Source organism: Muntiacus reevesi, chromosome 4, assembly GCF_963930625.1.
Source record: "Muntiacus reevesi chromosome 4, mMunRee1.1, whole genome shotgun sequence".
NCBI classification, from domain to species: domain Eukaryota; kingdom Metazoa; phylum Chordata; class Mammalia; order Artiodactyla; family Cervidae; genus Muntiacus; species Muntiacus reevesi.
Window position 1 is genome coordinate 8,247,302 of NC_089252.1, and position 24,307 is coordinate 8,271,608.

General features: G+C 39.0%; 1 protein-coding gene across 2 annotated transcripts in view; it reads right to left on the reverse strand.

Moving 5' to 3' along the window:
- CCDC102B (coiled-coil domain containing 102B) overlaps window positions 1-24,307 on the reverse strand; it is a 238,406-nt gene that overhangs the window by 21,276 nt on the left and 192,823 nt on the right. For both annotated transcript variants that reach the window (XM_065935113.1, XM_065935114.1), the window contains exon 7: window positions 13,898-14,068. In XM_065935113.1, coding sequence (XP_065791185.1) covers window positions 13,898-14,068 — 171 coding nt within the window. The remainder of the gene's footprint in view (window positions 1-13,897; window positions 14,069-24,307) is intronic.

Below are 24,307 nucleotides of genomic sequence, written 5' to 3' on the forward strand. Positions count from 1 at the left end.
TATGCCAAAATCTTTGACTGTGTAGATCAAAACAAGCTGTGGAAATTCTTCAAGAGATGTGAATACCAGACCACCTGACCTGCCCCCTGAGAAAACTTTTTGCAGGTCAAGAAGCAACTGTTAGAACTGGACATGGAAAAATGGATTGGTTCCAAATTGGGGAAGGAGTACATCAAGGCTGTATATTTTCACCCTGCTAATTTAACTTATATGCAGAGTACATCAGGCAAAATTCTGGGATGGATAAAGCACAAGCTGGAATCAAGATTGCTGGGGTAAATATCAATAACCTCAGATATGCAGATGACACCACCCTTATGGCAGAAAACAAAGAGAACTAAGGAGCTTCTTGATGAAAGTGAAAGAGAATGAAAAAGCTGGCCTAAAACTCAACTTTCAGAAAACTAAGATCATGACATTTGGGTCCATCACTTCATGGCAAATAGATGGGGAAACAATGGAAGCAGTGATAGACTTTATTTTCTTGGGCTCCAAAATCACTGCAGATGATTTCATCACTGTAGCCATGAAATTAAAAGACACTTGCTTCTTGGAAGAAAAGCTATGACATACCGAGACAGTGTATTAAAAAGCAGAGACATTACTTTGCTGACAATGGTCTGTGTAGTCAAAGCTATGGTTTTTCCAGTAGTCATGTATGGATTGGAGAGTTGGACTATAAAGAAAGCTGAGCACCAAAGAATTGATGCTTTTGAACTTTGGTGTTGAAGAAGACTCTTGAGAGTCCCCTGGACTGCAGGGAAATCAAGCCAATCAATCCTAAACAATCCTAAAGGAAATCAGGATTTCCTGATTATTCATTGGAATCTGAATATTCATTGGAAGGACAGATGCTGAAGCTCTAAGACTAACCACCAGATACGAAGAACTAACTCATTGGAAAAGACCCTGATGCTGGGAAAGATTGAAGGCAGGAGGAGAAGGGGATGACAGAGGATGAGATGGTTGGATAGTTTAAGCCTTCTCAAACTCAATGGACATGAGTCTGAGCAGACTCCAGGAGTTGGTGATGGACAGGGAAGCCTGGTGTGCTGCAGACCATGGGGTCACAAAGAGTCGGACATGACTGAGCCACTGAACTGACTGAAGGAGATGGAGGTGGGGGCTCTAAGACTTCAGGGGAAAGTAAAGCCCAGGAAGAAGCTGGGTTGTATTCTTTTAGATAGTTAGAGGGGCAGTTCAAAAGTTCCGAGTCTCTGGGCTTGTTTTCAGTTCTAAATAATACACATGCCAGAGTGGCACAACTTGGGATGGTTTGCCCTAAACCCCATTAAGGACAATCTAGGTGGTTGGTAGGGTAAAGAAAGAGTAAGATCATGATAAATGATTGCAGGAAGTTGTACCCTTCAAAGTATCCACAGAAAGAGGGTTTATTAGGATTGAGATTAGCTGTGTCCAGTGATGAGAATGCAAGACTTCCTTCTGTTCATGTTATAGTGCCACAATGTCTTTATTTTAGGGGCACGTGAGACAGTTTTGGGCTTCCCTGGTGATTCGATGGTAAAGAGTCTGCCTGCAATGCAGGAGACCTGGGTTCAATTCCGGGGTCAGGAAGATCCCCTGGAGAAGGGAATGGACAGTTTTACTGAAAGCTGGCCCAGTTAGGGGCACAAACTGTACTGGTCTTTGCCCATATATTTCAGTTGAGATGACAGATGATAAATAATTAAAACAAACACATAAATAGCCCTTAGGCACTGGAAGGAAAAGAAATATGGCCAATTCTTTCTTCCATCCTATAAATATCATCATCTTGACACTGATTTGGCACATTTAACATCAGGCATTTATATTGGGCTATCCCTAGCCACATTATAGACCTTTTCTGGGGAAGAACTCAAGTGTATTCTAACATCTAACAGAGAAATTCAATTCAGTCATTCAGTTGTGTCTGACTGTTTGAGACCCAATGGACTGCAGCATTCAAGGCTTCCCTGTCCATCACCAACTCCTGGAGCTTGCTCAAACTCATGTTCATCGAGTTAGTGATGCCATCCAACCATCTCATCCAGGAAGTAATAAATAGACTGGGCTGGTTTTTGCAGTTCAGTTCAGATCCTGAGTCAGTGGTCATTGCTTCTGTCCCCACATGAACCTGAAACTGGCCTCTTTATTATTTATTTTTAACCTTAACCTGAAACACTTACCACATCTTTTTCATAGATAAATGCAAATTTCAGTCTATCACCATTCTCACAGTCTTAAAATTAGCAGTGTAAGTTAATGAGATTTCACCAAAATATCTTTAGCGCTAGGAAAGAAGGTCTGTGCCCTTCCAAGTAAAGGCTTATTTAAAAATCAGCTGTTAATTTAGATAATTAATGTTCTGTAGGTTTAAACAAAGTGTCTGTCACATTCATCATTGCTGATGATATCAGACTTTTGAAAAGATACACCTTTTTGACACCAAGAGCATTAAAATGCAAAGCCAGAATTAGCTAAACTGTAATAAGGTGATTAAGGTGATAATTACTAAGTGTAAAGCTACACCGACAAATGCATTTAGCAAAACACTAGCGTTTTGAGTGTGAACTTACATTGTTCATAGTACCCTATTCGTTCCATCTGTTTAAGTGATTTTCCATTTTTGAACTTCTCTCAAAACTAGAAGATCACCTCAATCAGTTTTGCAAATTACTATGATACAGGTACAAACTACAATGGACTAAGAGCCTGGTTTCTGTAGCAAGCGATTTCATTTATACTCTACTGGTAAAATCTGTTACCATAAATGTGTGTATTCGATGGGGACCAAAGTTATGAATTTGAGTTTCAATGATGGCAGTCTTTTCTCCTGAGACCAGTGGTTCTGATAAATCACTAGAAAACAGAATCATTTAAGAAGTATTTTAAAAATACTCATGCACAGGCCCCACCCATAAAAATTGACTTGGCTACTAAAAATAAGCCTTGAGTATTAATATTTTTACAACCCAATCAGAAAATGAGCAGAAGACCTAAATAGAGACTTCTCCAAAGAAGATGTACAGATGGTCAGCAGGCACATGAAAAGATGCTCAACATCACTAATTATAAGAGAAATGACAGTAAAAATTACAATGAGATATCACCTCACACCAGTCAGAATGGCCATCATCAACATCTACAAACAAGCTGGAGAGGGTTTGAAAAATGGGAAGTCTCTTGCTCTGTTGGTGGGAATGTAAATTGGTGCAGCTGCTCTCAACAGCAGTACAAAGGTTCTTTAAGAAACTAAATAGTTACCATATGATCCAGGAATCCCACTCCTGGATGTATATCTGGAGGAAACCATGGTTTGAAAGAATACATGTACCTCAGTGTTCACTGTTGTGCTGTATACAATAGCCAAGACACGGGAGCAACCCAAATGTCCACCGACAGATGATCAGATAAAGAAGATGTGGTGTATTTATACAATGGATGTTATTCAGCCATTAAAAAGGATGGAATAATACCATTTGCAGCAATATAGATGGACCTATAGCTTATCATACTAAGTGAAGTAGGTCAAATATTATATGACATCGTCTCTATGTGGAATCTTAAAAAAAAAAGAAAGAACTTATTTACAAAACAGAAACCAATTTACAACCTCAGAAAACAAAATGATTACCAAAAGGAAAGGTTGGAAATTTGACCTTGACATAAACACACTATTATTCTTTTTTTTTTTTTTTTAATATTATTTTATTAGTTGGAGGCCAATCACTTTACAACATTTCAGTGGGTTTTGTCATACATTGACATGAATCAGCCATATAGTTACACATATTCCCCATCCCGATCCCCCCTCCCACCTCCCTCTCCACCCGACTCCTCAGGGTCCTCCCAGTGCACCAGGCCCGAGCACCTGACTCATGCATCCCACCTGGGCTGATGGTCCGTTTCACCATAGATAATATACATGCTGCTCTTTCAAAACATCCCACCCTCACGTTCTCCCCCAGAGTTCAAAAGTCTGTTCTGTACTTCTGTGTCTCTTTTTCTGTTTTGCATATAGGGTTATCGCCACCATCTATCTAAATTCCGTATATATGTGTTAGTATACTGTAATGTTCTTTATCTTTCTGGCTTACTTCACTCTGTATAATGGGCTCCAGTTTCATCCATCTCATTAGAACTGATTCAGATGAATTCTTTTTAATGGCCGAGTAATATTCCATGGTGTATATGTACCACAGCTTCCTTATCCATTCATCTGCTGATGGGCATCTAGGTCGCTTCCATGTCCTGGCTATTATAAACAGTGCTGCGATGAACATTGGGGTGCACGTGTCTCTTTCAGATCTGGATTCCTCAGTGTGTATGCCCAGAAGTGGTACTGCTGGGTCATATGGCAGTCCTATTTCCAGTTTTTTAAGAAATCTCCACACTGTTTTCCATAGTGACTGTACTAGTTTGCATTCCCACCAACAGTGTAAGAGGGTTCCCTTTTCTCCACACCCTCTCCAGCATTTATTGCTTGTAGAATTTTGGATAGCAGCCATCCTGACTGGCGTGTAATGGTACCTCATTGTGGTTTTGATTTGCATTTCTCTGATGATGAGTGATGTTGAGCATCTTTTCATGTGTTTGTTAGCCATCTGTATGTCTTCTTTGGAGAAATGTCTGTTTAGTTCTTTGGCCCATTTTTTGATTGGGTCGTTTACTTTTCTGGAATTGAGCTTCAGGAGTTGCTTGTATATTTTTGAGATTAATCCTTTGTCTGTTTCCTCATTTGTTATTATTTTCTCCCAATCTGAGGGCTGTCTTTTCACCTTACTTATAGTTTCCTTTGTTGTGCAAAAGCTTTTAATTTTCGTTAGGTCCCATTTGTTTATTTTTGCTTTTATTTCCAATATTCTGGGAGGTGGGTCATAGAAGATCTTGCTGTGATTTATATCGGAGAGTGTTTTGCCTATGTTCTCCTCTAGGAGTTTTATAGTTTCTGGTCTTACATTTAGATCTTTAATCCATTTTGAGTTTATTTTTGTGTATGGTGTTAGGAAGTGTTCTAGTTTCATTCTTTTACAAGTGGTTGACCAGTTTTCCCAGCACCACTTAGATAACCAGCAAGGACCCACTGTTGGCACAGGAAACTGTATTCAATATTCTATAATAAACTAAATGGGAAAAAATTTGAAAAAAGAGCAGATACATGTATATGTGTAACTGAATCATTTTGTTGTACACCTGAAACACACCATTGTTATTCAACTGTACTCCAATATAATTTTTTATAAAAAAAGATCTAAGGTTGAAAAAAGTAAAATATTTCAGAGTTTTTATTGTGCAGACAGGTTAGACAATCATATTAGACTGTGACCTTTACACTGGGAATATAGCTGAGTACTTACACCAAATCTTAGTTCAGTGAAGAACTCCATGAACTCCTGGAAGTATGAAAGTCATCTCGAAGTTAACTAATTCTTCTTTCCCTCACCAAAGAGCTTTTATTTGTCAGTTACCATAGGCTCCTTCTCACCTGCTTCGTTTGTGAATTGTAGGTATCTAGGACTTCTCTGGTGGCTCAGACAGTAAGGAATCTGCTGGCAATGCGAAAGAACTAGATTTGATCCCTGTGTTGGGAAGATCCCCTGAAGAAAGGAATGGCTACCCAATCCAGTATTTCTGCTGGAGAATTCCATGGAGAGAAGAACCTGGCAGGCTACAGTCCATGGGGTCACAAAGAGTCAGATATGACTGAGCTACTAACACACAGGGACTAAGAACTACTTGATCCCTGATTTACATCTCTTTTAACACAAAAGAGTCACTGAATATTTTCAAAGTCCTCTTATTAGCAGAATCTATTATTAAAATATATATATAAAAATCAAGAGTAGGTATTAAGCTACAATAAGGGAATAATCATGGCAGATGGGACTGCAGACATGAAGTTAAAAGATGCTTGCTCCTTAGATAAGAGGTATGACCAACCAGCTGCTGCTGCTAAGTCGCTTCAGTTGTGTCCGACTCTGTGCGACCCCATAGACGGCAACCCACCAGGCTCCCCTGTCCCTGAGATTTTCCAGGCAAGAACACTGGAGTGGGTTGCCATTTCCTTTTTCAATGCATGAAAGTGAAAAGTGAAAGTGAAGTCGCTCAGTCGTGTCTGACTCTTAGTGATCCCATGGACTGCAGCTTACCAGGCTCCTCTGTCCATGGGATTTTCCAGGCAAGAGTCCTACAGTGGGTTGCCATTGCCTTCTCCTATGACCAACCTAGACAGCATATTAAAAAGTAGAGACATTACTTTGCCAACAAAGGTCCATCTAGTCAAAGCTATGGTTTTTCCAGTAGTCAAGTATGGATGTGAGAGTTGGACTTATAAAGAAAGCTGAGTGCTGAAGAATTGATGCTTTTGAACTGTGGTGTTGGAGAAGACTCTTGAGAGTCCCTTGGACTGCAAGGAGATCCAACCAGTCCATCCTAAAGGAAATCAGTCCTGAATATTCATTGGAAGGACTGATGCTAAAGCTGAAACTCCAATACTTTGGCCACCTGATGTGAAGAACTTATTGGAAAAGACCCTGATGCTGGGAAAGATTGAGAGCGGGAGGAGAAGGGGATGACAGAGGATGAGATGGTTGGATGGCATCACTGACTCGATGGACATGAGTCTGGGTAAGCTCCAGGAGCTGGTGATGGACAGGGAGGCCTGGCGTGCTGCAGTCCATGGGGTTGCAAAGAGTTGGTCACGACTGAGCAACTGAACGGATCAGAATAATATAATAATAATATATACAATATATAATATATATAATAATAATGGCCACACTAAGGAAAGAGTTTAACAAAAAGAAGAAGCTTAAATTGAGAGTAAATCCAACTAACAAGTTGGCAAACTGAACAATTAAATTCTTAGCTTTATAAATATATCATTTGAGATTTGAACTTACTTTCCCAACAGTTAAGATGCGGTTAAGATTTTACATAACAGCCAATATTTCCACAGTTTGACCTGTCATTTAGAAGCAAAGAAAATTAGTAATTCTGAATGTATCAAGAGCCATATTATATTCCTATCCTTTAACTCAATCACCCCACTTCTGTTCATTCAGTTCAGTCTCTCAGTCCTGTCTGACTTTTTGTAATCCTGTGGACTGCAGCACACCAGGCTTCCCTGTCCGTCAACAACTCCCAGAGCTCGCTCAAACTCATGTCCAATGAGTTGGTGATGCTATTCAAGCATCTCATCCTCTGTCGTCCCCCTCTCCTCCTGTCTTCAATCTTTCCCAACATCGGGTCTTTTCCAGTGAGTCAGTTCTTCCCATCAGGTGGCCAAAGAAGTGGAGTTTCAGCTTTAGCATCAGGCCTTCCAATGAATATTCAGGACTTATTTCTTGACGATGAACTGGTTGGATCTTCTTGTAGTCCAAGAGACTCACAAGAGTCTTCTCCAACACCACAGTTCAAAAGCATCAACTCTTCAGGACTCAGCTTTCTTTATAGTCCAACTCTCACATCCATACATGACAACTGGAAAAATTATAGCCTTGACTAGATGGACCTTTGTTGGCAAAGTAATGTCTCTGCTTTTTAATATGCTGTCTAGTTTGGTCATAGCTTTTCTTGCAAGGAGTAAGCATCTTTTAACTTCATGGCTGCAGTCACCATCTCTCACTGTTTCCATTGTTTCCTCGCCTATTTGCCATGAAGTGATGGGACCGGATGCCATGATCTTAGTTTTTTGAATGTTGAGCTTTAAGCCAACTTTTTCATTTTCCTTTTCACTTTTATTGAGGCTCTTTAGTTCTTTGCTTCTGCCATAAGGGTGGTGTCATCTGCATATCTGAGGTTATTGATGTTCTCCCAGCAAACTTGATTCCAGCATGTGCTTTATCCAGCCTGGAATTTTGCATGAATATTTTGCATAGAAGTTAAATAAGCAGAGTGATAATATATAGCCCTGATGTACTCCTTTCCCAATTTGGAACTAGTCTGGTGTTCCATGTCCAGTTCTAACTGTTGCTTCTTGACCTGCATACATATTTCTCAGGAGGCAGATAAAGGTGGTCTGGTATTCCCATCTCTTTAAGAGTTTTCCACATTTTGTTGTGATCCACACAGTCAAAGGCTTTGGCATAGTCAATAAAGCAGAAGTAGATGTTTTTCTGGAACTCTCTTGCTTTTTCGATGATCCAACGGATGTTGGCAATTTGGTCTTTCATTCCTCTGCCTTTTGTAAATCCAGCTTGAACATCTGGAATTTCACGGTTCATGTACTGTTGAAGCCTGGCTTGGAGAACTTTAAGCATTCCTTTCCTAGCATGTGAGATGAGTACAGTTGTGCGGTGGTGTGAACATTCTTTGGCATTGCCTTTCTTTGGGATTGGAATGAAAACCGACCTTTTCCAGTTCTATGGCCACTGCTGAGTTTTCCAAATTTGCTGGCATACAGAGTGCAGCACTTCCACAGCATCATCTTTTAGGATTTGAAGTAGCTCAACTGGAATTCCATCACCTCCACTGGCTTTGTTTGTGTTGATGCTTTATAAGGCCACTTGACTTTGCATTCCAGGTTGTCTGGCTGTAGGTGAGTGATCACACCATTGCAGTTATATGGGTCATGTAATCCCACTTAGAAAACTTCCCCCCCACCCCCAGTGGGGAATAAAAGGTCTGTACCTTTGAATCTTGAAAAATTTGGAAGTTAATCATCCTATAACTTACAGTTGGCCATATATGTCTGCACTTTCAACCAACCATGGACTGGGTTGTACTGTATTTTCTATTGTATTTTCTATTGTATTTCCTATTGTATTTTCTATTGTATTTTCTATTGAAAAATATCTTCATATTAAGTAGACCCACACAGTTCAAACACATGTTGTTCAAGGGTCAACTGTACATGAAAATAGTCATGGTAAGGTTACATTGAGAAAAAAAAGTCCAAATGACATTCAGTAAAGAAGGGTTGATTTATTAAATAATTTATATCCAAGGAGATATATATTACACGCTCCCTCCTTGAAATACCAAGAATGAAAAGTACACAGCACCAAGAAAGCTATGGTAACTGACTGAGTATATTACTTGCAAATGATGACTGCAATTCTGCATAAAATTGCCTGGGCATTTGAAGTTAATATACACTGAAGTAATAGGAAATACCATCTTATGATGGTAAGATGATAGTTGATTTTTTTCCTTTTATTTTTCCTACTTAAATGATATGGTATTTCTTTGAAAAACTTAAAATAGTCCTTGGCAAGCCTTATCTCATTCAGTCCTTCAGTCTTCTTGATTCTAGTCATACAGTGTAGAGTACCCATGTGTCTTAGTAACTGTTTATATTATACTCCTTGCTTCTTAGGTACTGTCTTTTTTGTCTCTATTAACTTTGATTATTGTATCATTATATTATTCATTAGGCTGCTTTTCACATATTTATTACAATGGTCAGTTATTTTGGTATTTTAATGTGGATATGTATGTAATTATTTCTGCCTTACAGTAGTAAAGTCTCAATTAAATTTTACCATCATATAATATAATATATATATTCACAGAAAGATTTCAATGAAAAGAAAAGAATGTTTAACTTCTAACAAGCACATGTCAAATTAGATTTGGGGGATAAATTTGCTTAAAGAAAACCAACTTGTTCAAGAAAAGAATTTTTAAATTTGCTCCTTCCTTTAATCAGACCCTGGGTTTTCTCTCATGGGCCTCCAGATATCTATTTCTCTCTATTGTATAGAGGATTAATATCTCATTTTCATTTATTTAAAATTTGTTGACTTGTGGGAGTCAGGAACTTTGTATTTGACAGTTCCAATTAAACATTAATCTCAACTAATTGCAATTTGAAGAATTTGCTACTGTGAAATTAAAAAGCTCAGCAGTGAAACTGACAGAATTTTCTTTGCTTCTCAGTGATAAGTCAAATTATAGAAATGTTGACTGCTATCTAATGCGAAATCTTATTTCCACAAGGAATATTTTCATGCCCAGCCATCAGAAAGAGGGATGACCTTTAATCAGAGAAAAACTGAAAACTGACAACTGCAATTAAATAATCCAGATGACAAAACCCATATGAGTTGATCGTGCTTTGGATCAGTCACCTCCAGTGATCAAATGGATCACCTCCAGTTGGCTGGATGTAGAGGTGCAGAACATTGAACTATTTTATGTTTTGAACATGTATTTTTAATTTTCAAACATGAAGAATATCCAAATACTTATCCACACGGAATTATAGTTCCAAAAGATTCTATTTCAAAGCCCCACAAATTCCATTTGCCAAACAAGTCACAGGATTATGCCCACTATTTATGCTTGGAAACTGTATTCCTTGCACAGACGGGGCAACAAATAGTAAAATACACACACATACCCTTTCACTTCTTCCCCAAGAGAAATTACCCAAGCAACCTTCCAACCACAGCCTAGGCCTCGAAGATCTCCTATCTATATCACATCTCAATATGCCTTCTCTTGTTCCAGAAATGTACGTGCTCAAAAGGCAAGTGATTCATATACTCAACATACTACAGTGCAACTAAGGCAAGAAAATTGCAATAAAAACATTCATACTGATAAGAGAAATAGAAACTATTTATAAAATCTAACTTGGCAGATATTTCAAGAAGCTCATATCCTCTTCATGGGGAAAGCTATTGTGTTTTGCCGGGGCCTTCCCAGGTGGCTCAGTGGTACAGAATCTGCCTGCCAGTGCAGGAGACCCAGGAAACACGGGCTCAATCCCTGGGTTGGGAAAATCCCCTGGAGGAGAAATGGCAGCCCACTCCAGTATTCATGCCTGGAGAATCCTGTGGACCGAGCAGCCTGCCAGCCTACAGTCCAAGGGTCACAAAGACTCGGACACAACTGAGCAACTAAGTCTAACGCATGCTGAGCAAGCCTCCTGATGACAGCTGCCGTCACTGGTTCTCTCATGTCCTTGGCTGTGCTCTCTAGTTGGTCCTTCCTCACTGCACACTGTGTCCGTGTTTGAATACAGCTCTGGACATTACTTCCTGTGTTCTGCTGTTGACAGCGTTGCTCAGCCCACAGGCTTTGGAGAAATTCAAGGTTCTTTTAAATCTTGAGAAATCAGTCTCTTTTATCCCAGGCTGGAAATTCATTTGTCAGCATATTTTTCACAAAACCTTAAAGCCTTTTTGTTTTCCTTTTGATTTCCGTAAATTCCACAAGTCAGCTGTCCCATGTATAATTCTTTGGGAGACGTTAATTGTCTCTGAGCTACCTGTAGTTGCCTTGATCTGTGGAATATTCTGAGAGAGGCACAATCTGTCTTCTCCCTGTGCCATTTTATTCAACTTCAAGGATTTACAGAAAATGACCTTAATGAACTACTTTTAACAACAGGCTTGAAAACTACACCACTGAATTGGCCCTTGCCTAAAAGCTCAACCTTAAAGAATGTTCATTGCTCAAAGCCATGCTCAGTTTTCTGTCTTAGCACTTGCAAATGAAAATCAGACCCTGGCAGTCACAGAAGTACTTAAATTTCTGTATTACCTTACACAGCTCTTTGAAAATTCAACCAGTCTTTTCTGAATTCATCTTTCCTTTGGGCACTTGTCAAATGCAATAGTAGCAAACAAACAAACAAAAATATTAGCCACATACCTATTCATCTAAAAACCACAAGCTCATTCTGTCCATCATCTGCTTTCCAAGGCATTACAGGAAATAATGTACCAAAGCTTTTGAGACTCCACAAAATGGGCTGTCTTCATTCTCACCTGCAATAAGCTTTCTTACCACTTGTATATAAGCACTGGAGCCAATGTCATGTAATTTTAACAGGCTATTTTTGTTTGAAGGACTATACCAGTCAGCCTTAGCTAAATTTTCCTATGGTAACAAACAAATCCAAAATGTCAGTGGCTTACCACAATAAATATTGATTTTTATTCTACCCATGTGGATCCATCTGGGTCCATAAGGGCTTTGCTCCATACCTTCTGGTTTCAGAATTTGTGCTGAGAGAATGATGTCAATTTTGGACCTGCTGGCCCCATGACATGAGACACGGCAGGAAAAGACACATGGGAGAAGAGGCATGTTGGGTTCACAAAGCTCTGGATGGTGAGTGGTACATGGAGCTTCTGCTTCTTGGGCAAAGCAAACATCACACATGCCAAGACTGACATTGATGATGTAGGAAGACTGATTCTCTTACAGGGAGGGGCAACTAATATAATTCTTCTGAAGACCACAGCTGTTTTTAACATTCCACTATTAGACGGCTGAATAGGATCTCTGGGAACTAGTACTTCATTGGCCCTGGAACACTGTGTATTATCACAGTTTCTTTCCTGATGATTCAGTCCCAAGCAATTTCTTAAAGCCGACACTGGCAAACACAAAGGTTTATTTACCACCTCCTGCAACAAATGCATGTATATCAAAACTATTCCCAGGAATAAAGGCTACAATCAAATAAAAGCCCCAAACCACTCTCTTGAGACTGCCTCTATTCCTCTCCTGACTTAATTCTTCCACAGTCCAGCTTCACCATCCATGTACATCATTAAAAAGAACATGTACGTCTTCATTAAAAGAGACATCAAGGATAAAATGCCATGGACAAATCAGCTATAGTAAGATCAGGGGGTGATATATGAGCATCACACTGGCCAAATAATTCTATTTTCATGGATGTTATTAGATAAGAAGATCTGGTTTGCTTGACGGCAACAGATTGGATGAAAAATTAAATCTTCAAAGGGGGACTGTGCTCTGTTATTGAATCACCCCTTGGAAAAACAATTTCCATTTTCTTTTTTTAATTTCCAACTGTTTGGCAGTATCTGCAAACACTCTTTTTAACCAGCGAACTAATTATTTTTGCCTCGAAAGTTGGCCGACAGGAGCAGACGCGCTGCCTGGAACCCCATCTGAAGTAGCTGCCGCCATGGGTGATGAACGCACTCACACTGACAGGGGACTATTTCTCTCAAGAAAACTCTCTTTGCTGTTTGTAACTGTAGCTGAAATCCTCCCGGTCACAGGTGTACCATCAAGGTATCACATTCTCAAACATGCCATAGACCATTAGGTAGGTGGTGTTTCACAACAAAACTGAGATGCCTATGCTCTCTGAACATCAGAAAGCACTGGAGAGGATATATATATATCATAACATAATCACAGCATACATCATGTTTCTATAATATGTAAAATTAAAGCTTAAAACACCAACTTTTTTTTTTTGCAAAACAAATAGGAGATATTTATTATGTGAATGTGTAGGAAGGACAGGAGGGACTGCGCAAGGGGCTATATTTTAGTAGACATATTTACCTACAAATGTAGGAGGCCTGGGTTTGATCCCTAGGTCAGGAAGATTCCCTGGAGAAGGGAATGGCAACCCGCTTCAGCATTCTCGCTGGAGAATTCCATGGACAGAGGAGCCTGGCGGGCTATAGCCCTTGGGGTCGCAAAGAGCTGGACACAACTGAGCCACTAACACTTTTTGTTCAAAGAGTCCCAAGGATTTTATCTATTATTTGTTCTATTAATAATCTCAGTCAGTCTTGTGGTTTTAAATATTGTGTATTAACACATGATCACCACCAGATTTATATCTCCAGCATTAACTGCCCCTCTGGATGTCTCTATATATCTGATTTTCATTAAAACATCAAGTTTTAATGATACCAATGATACCATGCCCACCCACACACACCTCCAAGCTGAAATGCATTTGAAGCTATAGGGCATATGGAACAAATGCCCAACTAACACTACAAAAAACAAGCATGTTGTCTACATAATAGTTTCCTCTTTCCTTATGCTTTTTAGTTGATTTCAAATTTAAAATGTGACGTTTTTATATCAAGTAATGCCATTTGCTAATGAAAAAGAAAATGCTTTTTCTATGCTATCAAATGCTATTTTGAATCTATCTAAAATGTGTCCACTTAAAGAGTACCTTGTCTTCTTTTTGGTTGAGTCCCCATTTTAGTTCTTCTACTTGAAGTCTCAGTTGTTTCACTTTGGCTTCATTTTGATCCACGAGGTTGTTGGCGTGAGTCAGTTCTGCTGTCTTTGCCTGGTACTGTCTGCTTAGCTTGTAGTAAGCATGCTGAAGGTCCAAGAGTTCCTTTCAAAAGAAAACAAGGATCCCATTATTTGTAGCTTGCTCTGATAAAATCAGAAGATGGGCAACTTCTTTTGAAGAAACAGAAAAACACTTCAGGAAGAATTCAGATGGGCATCTTTTCATCTGGAACATTTCTGCAGTTAAATATTATGATTGTCATCGTTCAGTCACCAAATTGTGTCCAACTCTTTGTGACCTCATGGACTGCAGCATGCCACGCTTCCCTGTCCTTCACCATCTCCTGAAGTTTGCTCAAATTCCTGTCCATTGAGTCAGTGATGCCATCCAACTCTCTCATCCTCTGTCACCCTCTTCTCATCCTGCCCTCAATCTTTCCTAGTATCAGGTCTTTTCCATATTTTCTATATTATGATTAGCATATGATGATACGTGGAAGATGTATTTCTATATGGCTAGAATACAGTGCAACTCTTTATGCACTTGAGTGAATGATCCATTTTTCATGTTATGCAAATTTAGTTTTTATGTATGCTTTCCAAAAGAGGAAATCTTTTGTACCCATAAATGAAGAATTAGATGTAATAAAAATAAGAACAAGAAGAACTGTTCATCTGATAAATCAGTCTAAGTATTAAAAGTTAGCAGACTATCTACTTTTAATTATTTCTCTAAGAAAAAAGTTTTAGTGCTGCCATATTCATGCTGAAAGCACGTGAATCTGGCTCCAGAGATTTGAAGTAAGGGACCCATCTGGGAAGAAACCAGAGTGAATACACCATGAAGGGACTGATTCCTAAACAACTTTGTTATAATCAATACTGAAAAGAAATGAATTAACAGGTTACATTAATTGGCCTCAGATTGGAACTAACATAGCTTTTCATTTTTCGTTCAAGTTGCTGTGCAAAATTAACAAAATTGTTATTGTTGAAAACATCTTTATTAATACTATGGAGAAAAAAATAACCTCTAGTTCCTCATAATGTTATAGTACTTTAGGAAAGTCTTAGAACATTTAACTTCCTGAAAATCACTGTCATAGTACTTATAAAAATAATGCATACAAAATACAAATAATATATAATACACATAGAAAAGCACATGAGAGGACACTAGTTAAAAATATATGGTCAAAAATTTTGGGGACAACTAGGTAGAAAAGTGGAGACCTTTATTCATATAGTACTACTATTACTACTACTAATAAAAAAGAATCAGATTTAATAGTTTTAAAAAGCCATAAAGTATTGGAAAACACTAGAAAAAATTTAGATACTTTCTTTAAATTACCAAATGGAGGAAGGTTTTCTATATACCATCATGAGATCACAGAAAAATAAATTTAATCATAATAGGTATATAGTGTGTGTATAGCTAAAAAAAATAGCCTGTCCTACACAGAAAATGCTGTAAGAAGGGACAGGTCTCTTCCTAATGAGTTATATGAAGTCTATACCAGTTAACTTGATATAAAATACGGAAGGTCAGAGTTCACAGGAAAGCATACAGAGTATCTTAAACATTGGAAGCCATTCATCCTCACCCAAAACTCGGGAAACTCCTTTCCAATTTCTTTCTTTTTTTTTTTTCATTTATTTTTATTAGTTGGAGGCTAGTTACTTTTCTGTAACATACTAACAAGACAAAATTATAGAAATGGAGAAGAGATGCATGACTGCCGGGGATCAAGGGTGGAGGGGAGGGGAGTTTCAGGGGAGCAGGGGGTATGGTGAGGGCAGATCAGGGATCCTTGTCTTGATGAAAAGTTCTGTGTTTTGACTGTATTGATGTCTATATCCTGACTGTAATATCTGACCATAGTTTTGTAAGGTGATACCATGGGGGGAATCTAGAGAAAATACACACAGATCTCTCCATACTATTTCTTATGTGAGTGCATGCTAAGATGTTTCAGCCATGTCTGACTCTTCGTGACCCCATGGACTGCAGCACACCAGGCTTCCCTATCCTTCACCATCTTCCAGAGTTTGCCCAACCTCATGTCCATTGCATTGGTGATGCCATCCAACCATCTCATCTCTGTCACCCCCTTCTCCTGCACTCAGTCTACAATTATCAAAAAAAAAAAAAAAGTATAATGAAACGGAACACGTGAAGATGCTATTCCTCATGTCTTCAGACTGGCAGGATTAAATGTCATAAGATAACCTGTTGGTAAAATGTCAAGAAATCATGATTCATTAATGGAAAAATGTTGCCAAATTCTTTAAAAGGAAAAATGTATGTAAACCCCAACCCAGCCATTCTGCTTCCAAGAATGTGTTCTACAGATAGACAACACAGTTGGGTGAAATGCTGTGTCCATGTGGATATGTAGTACAGCATTCTTTTTATGTTAATAGTGAATGATTAGAAACTAATGTCATATCATCATATAGAGCTGATTAAATAAAAAGCCATTAAGCCATTAAATATAATATGGCAGCCTTTTGTATATGGACATGATATCTCCAAATATTCTATTAAGGAAAACACAAAAGAGTGTGAAGCACGTGTTACTACAGGGAAGAAAAGCGGGTGTGAAGTGAACTGTGTTATGACATCATTTATTACTGGCGGCCTCTCAGCCTCTATGAGATTCAGAACTCCAACTAGAACAGGGGAAAGTCCTGCAGAGGTGGAAAGAGGGTGTGGACTGGAAGGCAGGACCTGGGGAGAAAGTCCCGACCACTCTCAGGAACAGGCAGAGAAGGGCTCCATGCCAACCAGTCACCCATCACACCTCCCAGTGTCCCCTTACAATGTGGATAGCAGACAGCTGAGCGACTCCCGGAATCCTGCTGCAGTCCTGCAAGCCCTGGCCCCTCACAGGAGTCAGAGTCACAACAGTGATATTTAAACCTCAGCAATGCCGATGGGCAGCTGGAAACAGACCTCGGCAGGTAGCTAGACGCTGCTGACAGGGCAGACCACGGTCCCTTCCCCTGCCCCACCGTGACGGTGCAGCTTATGGTTCATAGCAGTGTTCTGTCAAATGATACCCCAAACCACAGTTATTAATAGAATGCAAACAGACTTCTCCTTTCTTCCCTTCCGAATACAATTTCTCAATGCTAAATTATATACCTGATGCTTTCACATTGAGATATGCAACAGGGAACACAGTTCTATTATTTGGAATAAAAATGGAGCATTTAATGAAAGATTTTCTTGATCTGTCACAAACATAAAGAATCTGCCACAAAAATAATGCAGAGCTTAATGGAAGAGTTGTCACAAATTTGTAAAAGGATGACTTTTTCTCAGGAATTATGCACCTAGTTGCAACTTCCTAAATACCTTTGCAATTTAGTAAAACTATTTCTCCATCCATGCTGTGGGTTTAGGCTTGTACAGTTCCCTTAATTTGGTTTAAATGGAATTAAATAAACATAAGTGGCTTCTCAGGTGGCACTAGTGGTAAAGAATCTGCCTGCCAATGCAGGAGACTTAAGAGATGTGGGTTCAATCCCTGGGTCAGGAAGATCCCCTGGAGGAAGAAATGGCAACCCGCTCCAGTGTTCTTGCCTGGAAAATTCCATGGACAGAGAAGCCTGGTGGTGTACAGTCTGGGGGTCGCAAAGAGTCAGATAGAACTGAAGTGGTTTAGCATGCACAAGTAAATATAAACAACCTTGGAGATGTGCATATAGGAAGAAAGGAGAGAAAAACTTTGCTGTTTGGCAATACAAATTCCCCCCACGCATGTGTCATCCTTGTAGGTAGATCCGTGGCCTTTGCGCTCCACTGTGAGGCCATTTTCTCAGGAAAGGTCACCTCATTCTCAGGCCCATGAAGTGGATGTGTTAGTCAATGTCTATACCCTGTGAGTGGTCCCCAAGCCTGCAGCATGGGAACGCCATCCAAGATTTACTTAATTATTAATAGAAGCTCAGGACTTGGGACCCAGCAACACTGGGTTTGACAAGCCCTCCAGATGTTTATGACTCAACATAAAGTTTGAGGACTGCTAGTATATGCCAATTATAGTAAGCTTTACTCTTAACAGTAATTGTTTTAGAAAAGTGGACAAAATGTAAGTGAGCAATGAAATGTGAGCAGTCTCCTCAGATGGGAAGAGGCAACGTAGAATTTTTAGCACTTAGAAGGAAGATACATGCCTGGAGGTACAACAGTCTGGGCCAGTAGGAGAATCCTGCTTACAGCTGCTTGAGCAAACCCGGCCTGGCCTGGGCACATTTTGTCATGGGGAAATATATCAAATGGTATCTACAGTCAAAATATTTAAATTATGTTCATAGGACACATTTTACTTTCTGTTCTAAAAAAGATGAAAACTGAATTTCACTTTGGGAGAAAAATATTTCATTATTAAAGTTATTTTTTAAAAAAATCAGTTTAAAAATACAAATATAAAAAATGAGTTCAGGGTGACGGTATGCTCAGTCAGGTCTGACTCTTTATGAATCCATGGACTGTAACCCACCAGGATCCTCTATCCATGGAATTTTCCAGGCAAGAATCCTGGAGTGGGTTGCTGTTTCATCCTCCAGGAGATCTTCCCCGCCCAGGGACTGAATCCGAGCCTCCTGCATCCCCTGCATCAGCAGGTGGATCCTTTACCATTACATCACCGGGAAACCCAACTCCTAGACTGTTTCCTTAGGGTGAAAGACTTTACCTGCCTCCCGAGAAAGTGTATGCAGGTCAAGAAGCAACAGTTAGAACTGGACATGGAACAACAGACTGGTTCCAAATCAGGAAAAGAGTACATCAAGGCTGTATATTGTCACCCTGCTTATTTAACTTATATGCAGAGTACATCATGTGAAGTACCAGGCTGGAAGAAGCACAAGCTGGAATCAAGATTGCCAGGAGAAATATCAATAACCTCAGACACGCAGATGACACCAGCCTTATGGCAGAAAGTGAGGAGGAACTGAAGATCCTCTTGAGGAAAGTGAAGGAGGAGAGTGAAAAAGTTGGCTTAAAGCTCAACATTCAAAAAGCTAAGATCATGGCATCTGTTTCCATCACTTCATGGCAAATAGATGGGGAAACAATGGAAACAGTGACAGGCTTTATATTTTGGGGCTCCAAAATCACTGCAGATGGTGATTGCAGCCATGAAATTAAAAGATGCTTGCTCCTTGCAAGAAAAGCTATGACCAACCCAAACAGCATACTAAAAACGGAGACATTGCTGACAAAGGTCAAAGCCATGGTTTTTCCAGTAGTCATGTATGGATGTGAGAGTTGGACCATAAAGAAAGCTGAGCGCCGAGAATTGATGCTTTTAAACTGTGGTGTTGGAGAAGAATCTTGAGAGTCCCTTGGACTGCAAGGAGATCCAGTCCATCCTAAAGTAAATCAGTCCTGAATATTCACTGGAAGGACTGACGCTGAAGCTGAAACTCCAATACTTTGGCCACCTGATGTGAAGAACCGACCAAATGGAAAAGACCTTGATGCTGGGAAAGATTGAAGGCAGGAGGAGAAGGGGATGACAGAAGATGAGATGGTTGGATGACATTACTGACTCAATGGACATGAGTTTGAGTAAACTCTGGGATCTGGTGATGGACAGGGAGGCCTAGCATGCTGCAGTCCATGGGGTCGCAAAGAGTCAGACACGACTGAGCGACTGAACTGACTGATCAGGTATTATCACTAAATTCTTCACGTACTTTCTCCTTTTCTTATTTTCCCTATTCAGTTTCTGAGAGGCCATGCAAATCGCGTATGACTAAACTAGCTGTGACCGTTCCCTGCTCTTTTCATTGTTTCAAAACAGTATCTCAGCTGTTTGGCTTTAAGCTTGTTGTCAGGCCTTATCTTCTAAGACTTCACAAATTCTTTGACATTTAATTCCATTAATTCATCACCTCCCCCATTTTACTTTCTGGAGAGAAACTGATTTCTTCTGTAATTTTCAAAGCTATGACCTTTGCTGCTATAGACTCATACTTTTTTTTTCTTGAGATAAGATTCTCCTACTACCAGTTCTCTCTGTATATATGAAGGCACTCAGGATCACAAACCATATAATCCCACGCATATGTTGTGTTTGATGAGTTTGTCTGAAATCTCAGTTTCCCCTGTGGTTGCTGACAGGCCTTCAGTAGGAAGGCATCCAAATGGATATTCATTTAAAAAGTTAATAAAATGCAAATTAAAAGAATAAGTCACTAGTAAAGATCCATATGGACTTTTAGAGCAAGCTTATTCTAATATATATATATATTTTTTTTTTTTGCCATTCAGAACAAGTGTACTTTTATCATGGATTAGAAGTCTGTTGGGCTGGGAGCCGGTGAACATGCCGCCCAGCCCTGCCCAGCCCTGCAGAGGCAGAGGCGGATCCCTGAGTCCAATCTAATATATTTTTAAAGGTAGAAATACATAAAAATCTAATGTGATATATTCATATTTTTTTTTGGCAAGGAAAATTCTGAAAAGAAATTAAACATATGTAAAAATATACAATACTAGAGAATATTTGTCAGTATGTAATCCTCCATAAAGCCAAAGCTATAAAACTGAACAGTAAATAATTCATGATCGTTTTTTAAGTCAATATGTTTAATAATGTTGGGTCTCAATACAGAAAATAAGCATACACAATATGTTTGTATACATATATTTTTGATAGGGTAACATTAGTTCCTCAAATAGATTGACTCTATTTCTAACAATGTGAAAAATTTGATAGCAAGTTTAAAAGTGACTTATAAAATCATGTATTAGTTTCTGCTCTTGTAAGTAAGGATATATTGCTTTCTGAAAGTGAGGTGTTAGTTGCTCAGTTATGTCAGACTCTTTACGACCCCACGGATTGTAGCCTGCCAGGTTCCTCTTGTTCATTGATTTTTCCAGGCAAGAATACGGGAGTGGGTAGCCACTCCCACTGAGAAGAACCAGGGGAGAAGAACCAGGAAGAACCAGGGGCTCTTCCCAACCCAGCGATCAAATCCATGTCTCCCGCATGGCAGGCAGATTCTTTACCGTCTGAGCCGCCAGAGAAGCCCATGGTGCTTTCTACCTAACATTAACATTGTAGTTAATACGTGAAGTGTTGAAGTTTAACTGATTTCTATTTTTAAGATTTTCTTTTTAATGTGGGCCATCTATAAAGTCTTTATCGAATTTGTTACAATATTGCTTCTGTTTAAGTTTTGCTTTTTTTGCCATGAGGTATGTGGGATCTTAGTTCCCTGACTAGGGAACCCACGCCTGCTGCATTGGAAGGTGAAGTTCTAACCACTGTACCACCATGGAAGTCCCTGAAGTTTAACCGATTTTGATTGTGCCAAGCTGGCAGAATTAAAATGCATTTTCTTATAATATTAAATAACAAGTGAAAGCCTGGTAAAATGTATCAAATAAGCTCATTTGCATGCCTTGATTTGAAGGAAAAACAAAATGACATTGGCAAAATTTTAAATTATTATGTTATTTTGTTCAATTTTTAAAAATAATCATAGAAAACTAGAAAATTTTGGTATCTGTAATTTCAAACATGCATAACAATAGTGTATTGATATGTAGAGAACTTGAAATTCACAGTATATGATTCAACTATTTTTAAAAGAGAGAAGCTCTTAGAAAATTGGAAATAACTTGCTCATGGTCTGTTGATAGCCTTGTTAGACTCCAGCTGTGAGTAATAATGCTATCAACAAGAGCAGATTCTCTCTTCTCAAAAGTTGACTCAGACACATTGGATGGTTATTACAATCAAATCCATGTACTTGAATAAAGAATTCACATGCTCATCCAAATTAAGTACATTATAAAAATATCTTGCACCACCTGCTTATTAGGATAAATGTCAGTATCTATTTATATCTTCAATTCTGACCTCAAGAAGTACAGAAATCAAAAGAATGTATATTTATGCAGAATTCAGTGTTATCCGTAAACATGTATGATACTTGGTGACCGATAACACGTGTAAAATGAGAACATTTTTGTGGTCTTAAGTGGCATCTTTAGAGGACTCACTTAATATCTGATAATATCTTTATCTAATATAAATAGAGTGGTTTTAGTGCTCACTGTAGAACTGACACAATATCAGTCATTCATTCAATGCGCATTTACTGTCTACCATGGGCCAATGACTGGCTTCTACATCCATGCATAAATGTAAACAAGGCAGACACAATCTTTAACCTCACAGATGTTAGAACCCAACAGAAATAATAGGTAGAGACAATCAAACAAGCAAATGTCCCCATTATGACAAGTACTAAGAGATAAGCCAATAAGTGGATAGGAGGGAGTGATTTATGAAAGGTGGTTGAGAAGCAGGGAAGACCTGGGGTGAGAGGATGCTGTCCTGGGCCCTCCAGGGCCACCTTCAGGAAGGAGGATGGATTCCACCAGTTACTGGAAATGTCTAATCACTGCCCTTTCCCCTTGGCTGTAAGAAACCTCCTTGCTAAGCCTCATCCCCTTCCCGGGGCAGCCTGGTCATTTGAGAGCATGAAGGAGCTACTCTTCTCACCTCAGTTTGGTAGCTCCAGAGATCTATGTGCTTCCAGTTGACTCAGATGGTAAAGAATCTGCCTGCAATGCAAGAGAGGTTCGATCCCTGGGTCGGGAAGGTCTCCTGGAGAAGGGAACGGCAACCCACTCCCATATTCTTGCCTGGGAAATCCCATGGACAGAGGAGCCTGGTGGGCTCCAGTCCATGACATTGCTGATACAATGGACATGAGTTTGAGGACACTCTGGGAAGATAGTGAAGGACAAGCATACTGCAGTCCATGGGGTTGCAAAGAGTCAGACACAAGTTAGTGACTGAACAACGGCCACCAGATCTACCCCAGCTTCAGAGGTGCCCAGAGGTACTACTGTTATCACTTTACGCTGGCCCTAGTTCTCTCAGCCCTTTGCCATTGGTCTCTTTCTCCATAGGTGCTGTCCTCCCTAATAAACTTCCTACAGTTTGTTATCTGTCTCAGAATCTGCCTTCCATCTGGCACAAACGCCAACACTCATTTTCCTATGTCTGTCACTTGGGGAGATATGACTATAGTCAAAATACTGTATTATATACTTCCAGGTTGCTAAGAGACTAGATATTAAATTTTCTCACACAAAAACTAAATAATTATGTAATATAATGTTTGTGTTAATTAACACTATGGTGGTAATCATATTGCAATATATAAATGCATAAAATCAACACATTGAACCCCTTAAACATGTGAAATTATTAAGTCAATTATATCTCAATAAAAACTACTCTTTCTACAAAAAAAAAGAAATGTAATACAAACACCATGGATGGAAAATAAATGATGGAAACTTTCCTGAGAAAGTTATGCAAAAAGGGTGCAAAGTCACAATATAGTAGCTACATGTGACACCAGTCTTTTGTATGTGTAGATGTGTGTATGTGAGGGCCACAGGTTGCAAATCAAACAATGGAGTTTGTGTGAATTCAATGCCATTTGTGCTTATTCAGTACGACAGATAACTAAGCAACTAATCAAAAAAAAATGTTTGCTGAGCATCTACTAATCTCTTAAATAGTCATGTCAATATTCCCAATAATATTCAATTTTTTTAGAAAATATAAAGCAGCTTCATTAACTTTGATTTCTTTTTAACTCCCAGTTTCCTCATCTGTCAAATGCATGCAAAAGAAATTTCACAGAACTGTAACCTTTAAATGACACAATAGGTGTAAGTCATTTGTGAAACATGAAATATAACAGGATAGGAAGACAAACTGGCTAGGCTATGTTAGTTAATTATCAAATGAAATAATAAGGCGAGGTGTCAGTAATGCAGAGGGAATAGGACAACTCAGTGATTGCCACCAGAGGTTGGGTTCTTTTCACCTTTCTGCTTGGTCACCCTTAGCTCCTATGTGGATTTTGTTCTTAAGCTTTATGTATTATAATCCCAAAATATCTGTTGAATCTTGCTGGGAAGGAAACAGGAAGGAAAGAAACAAGGATAGAAGTGGTTTTCTCCAAGTGAAATTTTGCCTTTTTTTATTGACAGGGCAACCTCTCAATGCTAGGTTATAGAGGGGGAAAAATGACCAAAAAAATTTGCACAAAAATACTAAGCAGAATAACAATATAAAAATATACTCAAAGTTAGTCACATTGTAAACAAACTGAAAAACAAACAAACAAAAAAGCTAGGAGAGATTATTGAAGCACAGACAGATAGTGGGAAATAAAAACACATAAAGAAATGAACAGTAGAGTTATAATCTGCAGCAACAAGAAACGTTATTGCAATAAATACAATAATGTCTTCAGTTGCTGAGTAACCTAGAATTCTAAATCCAGC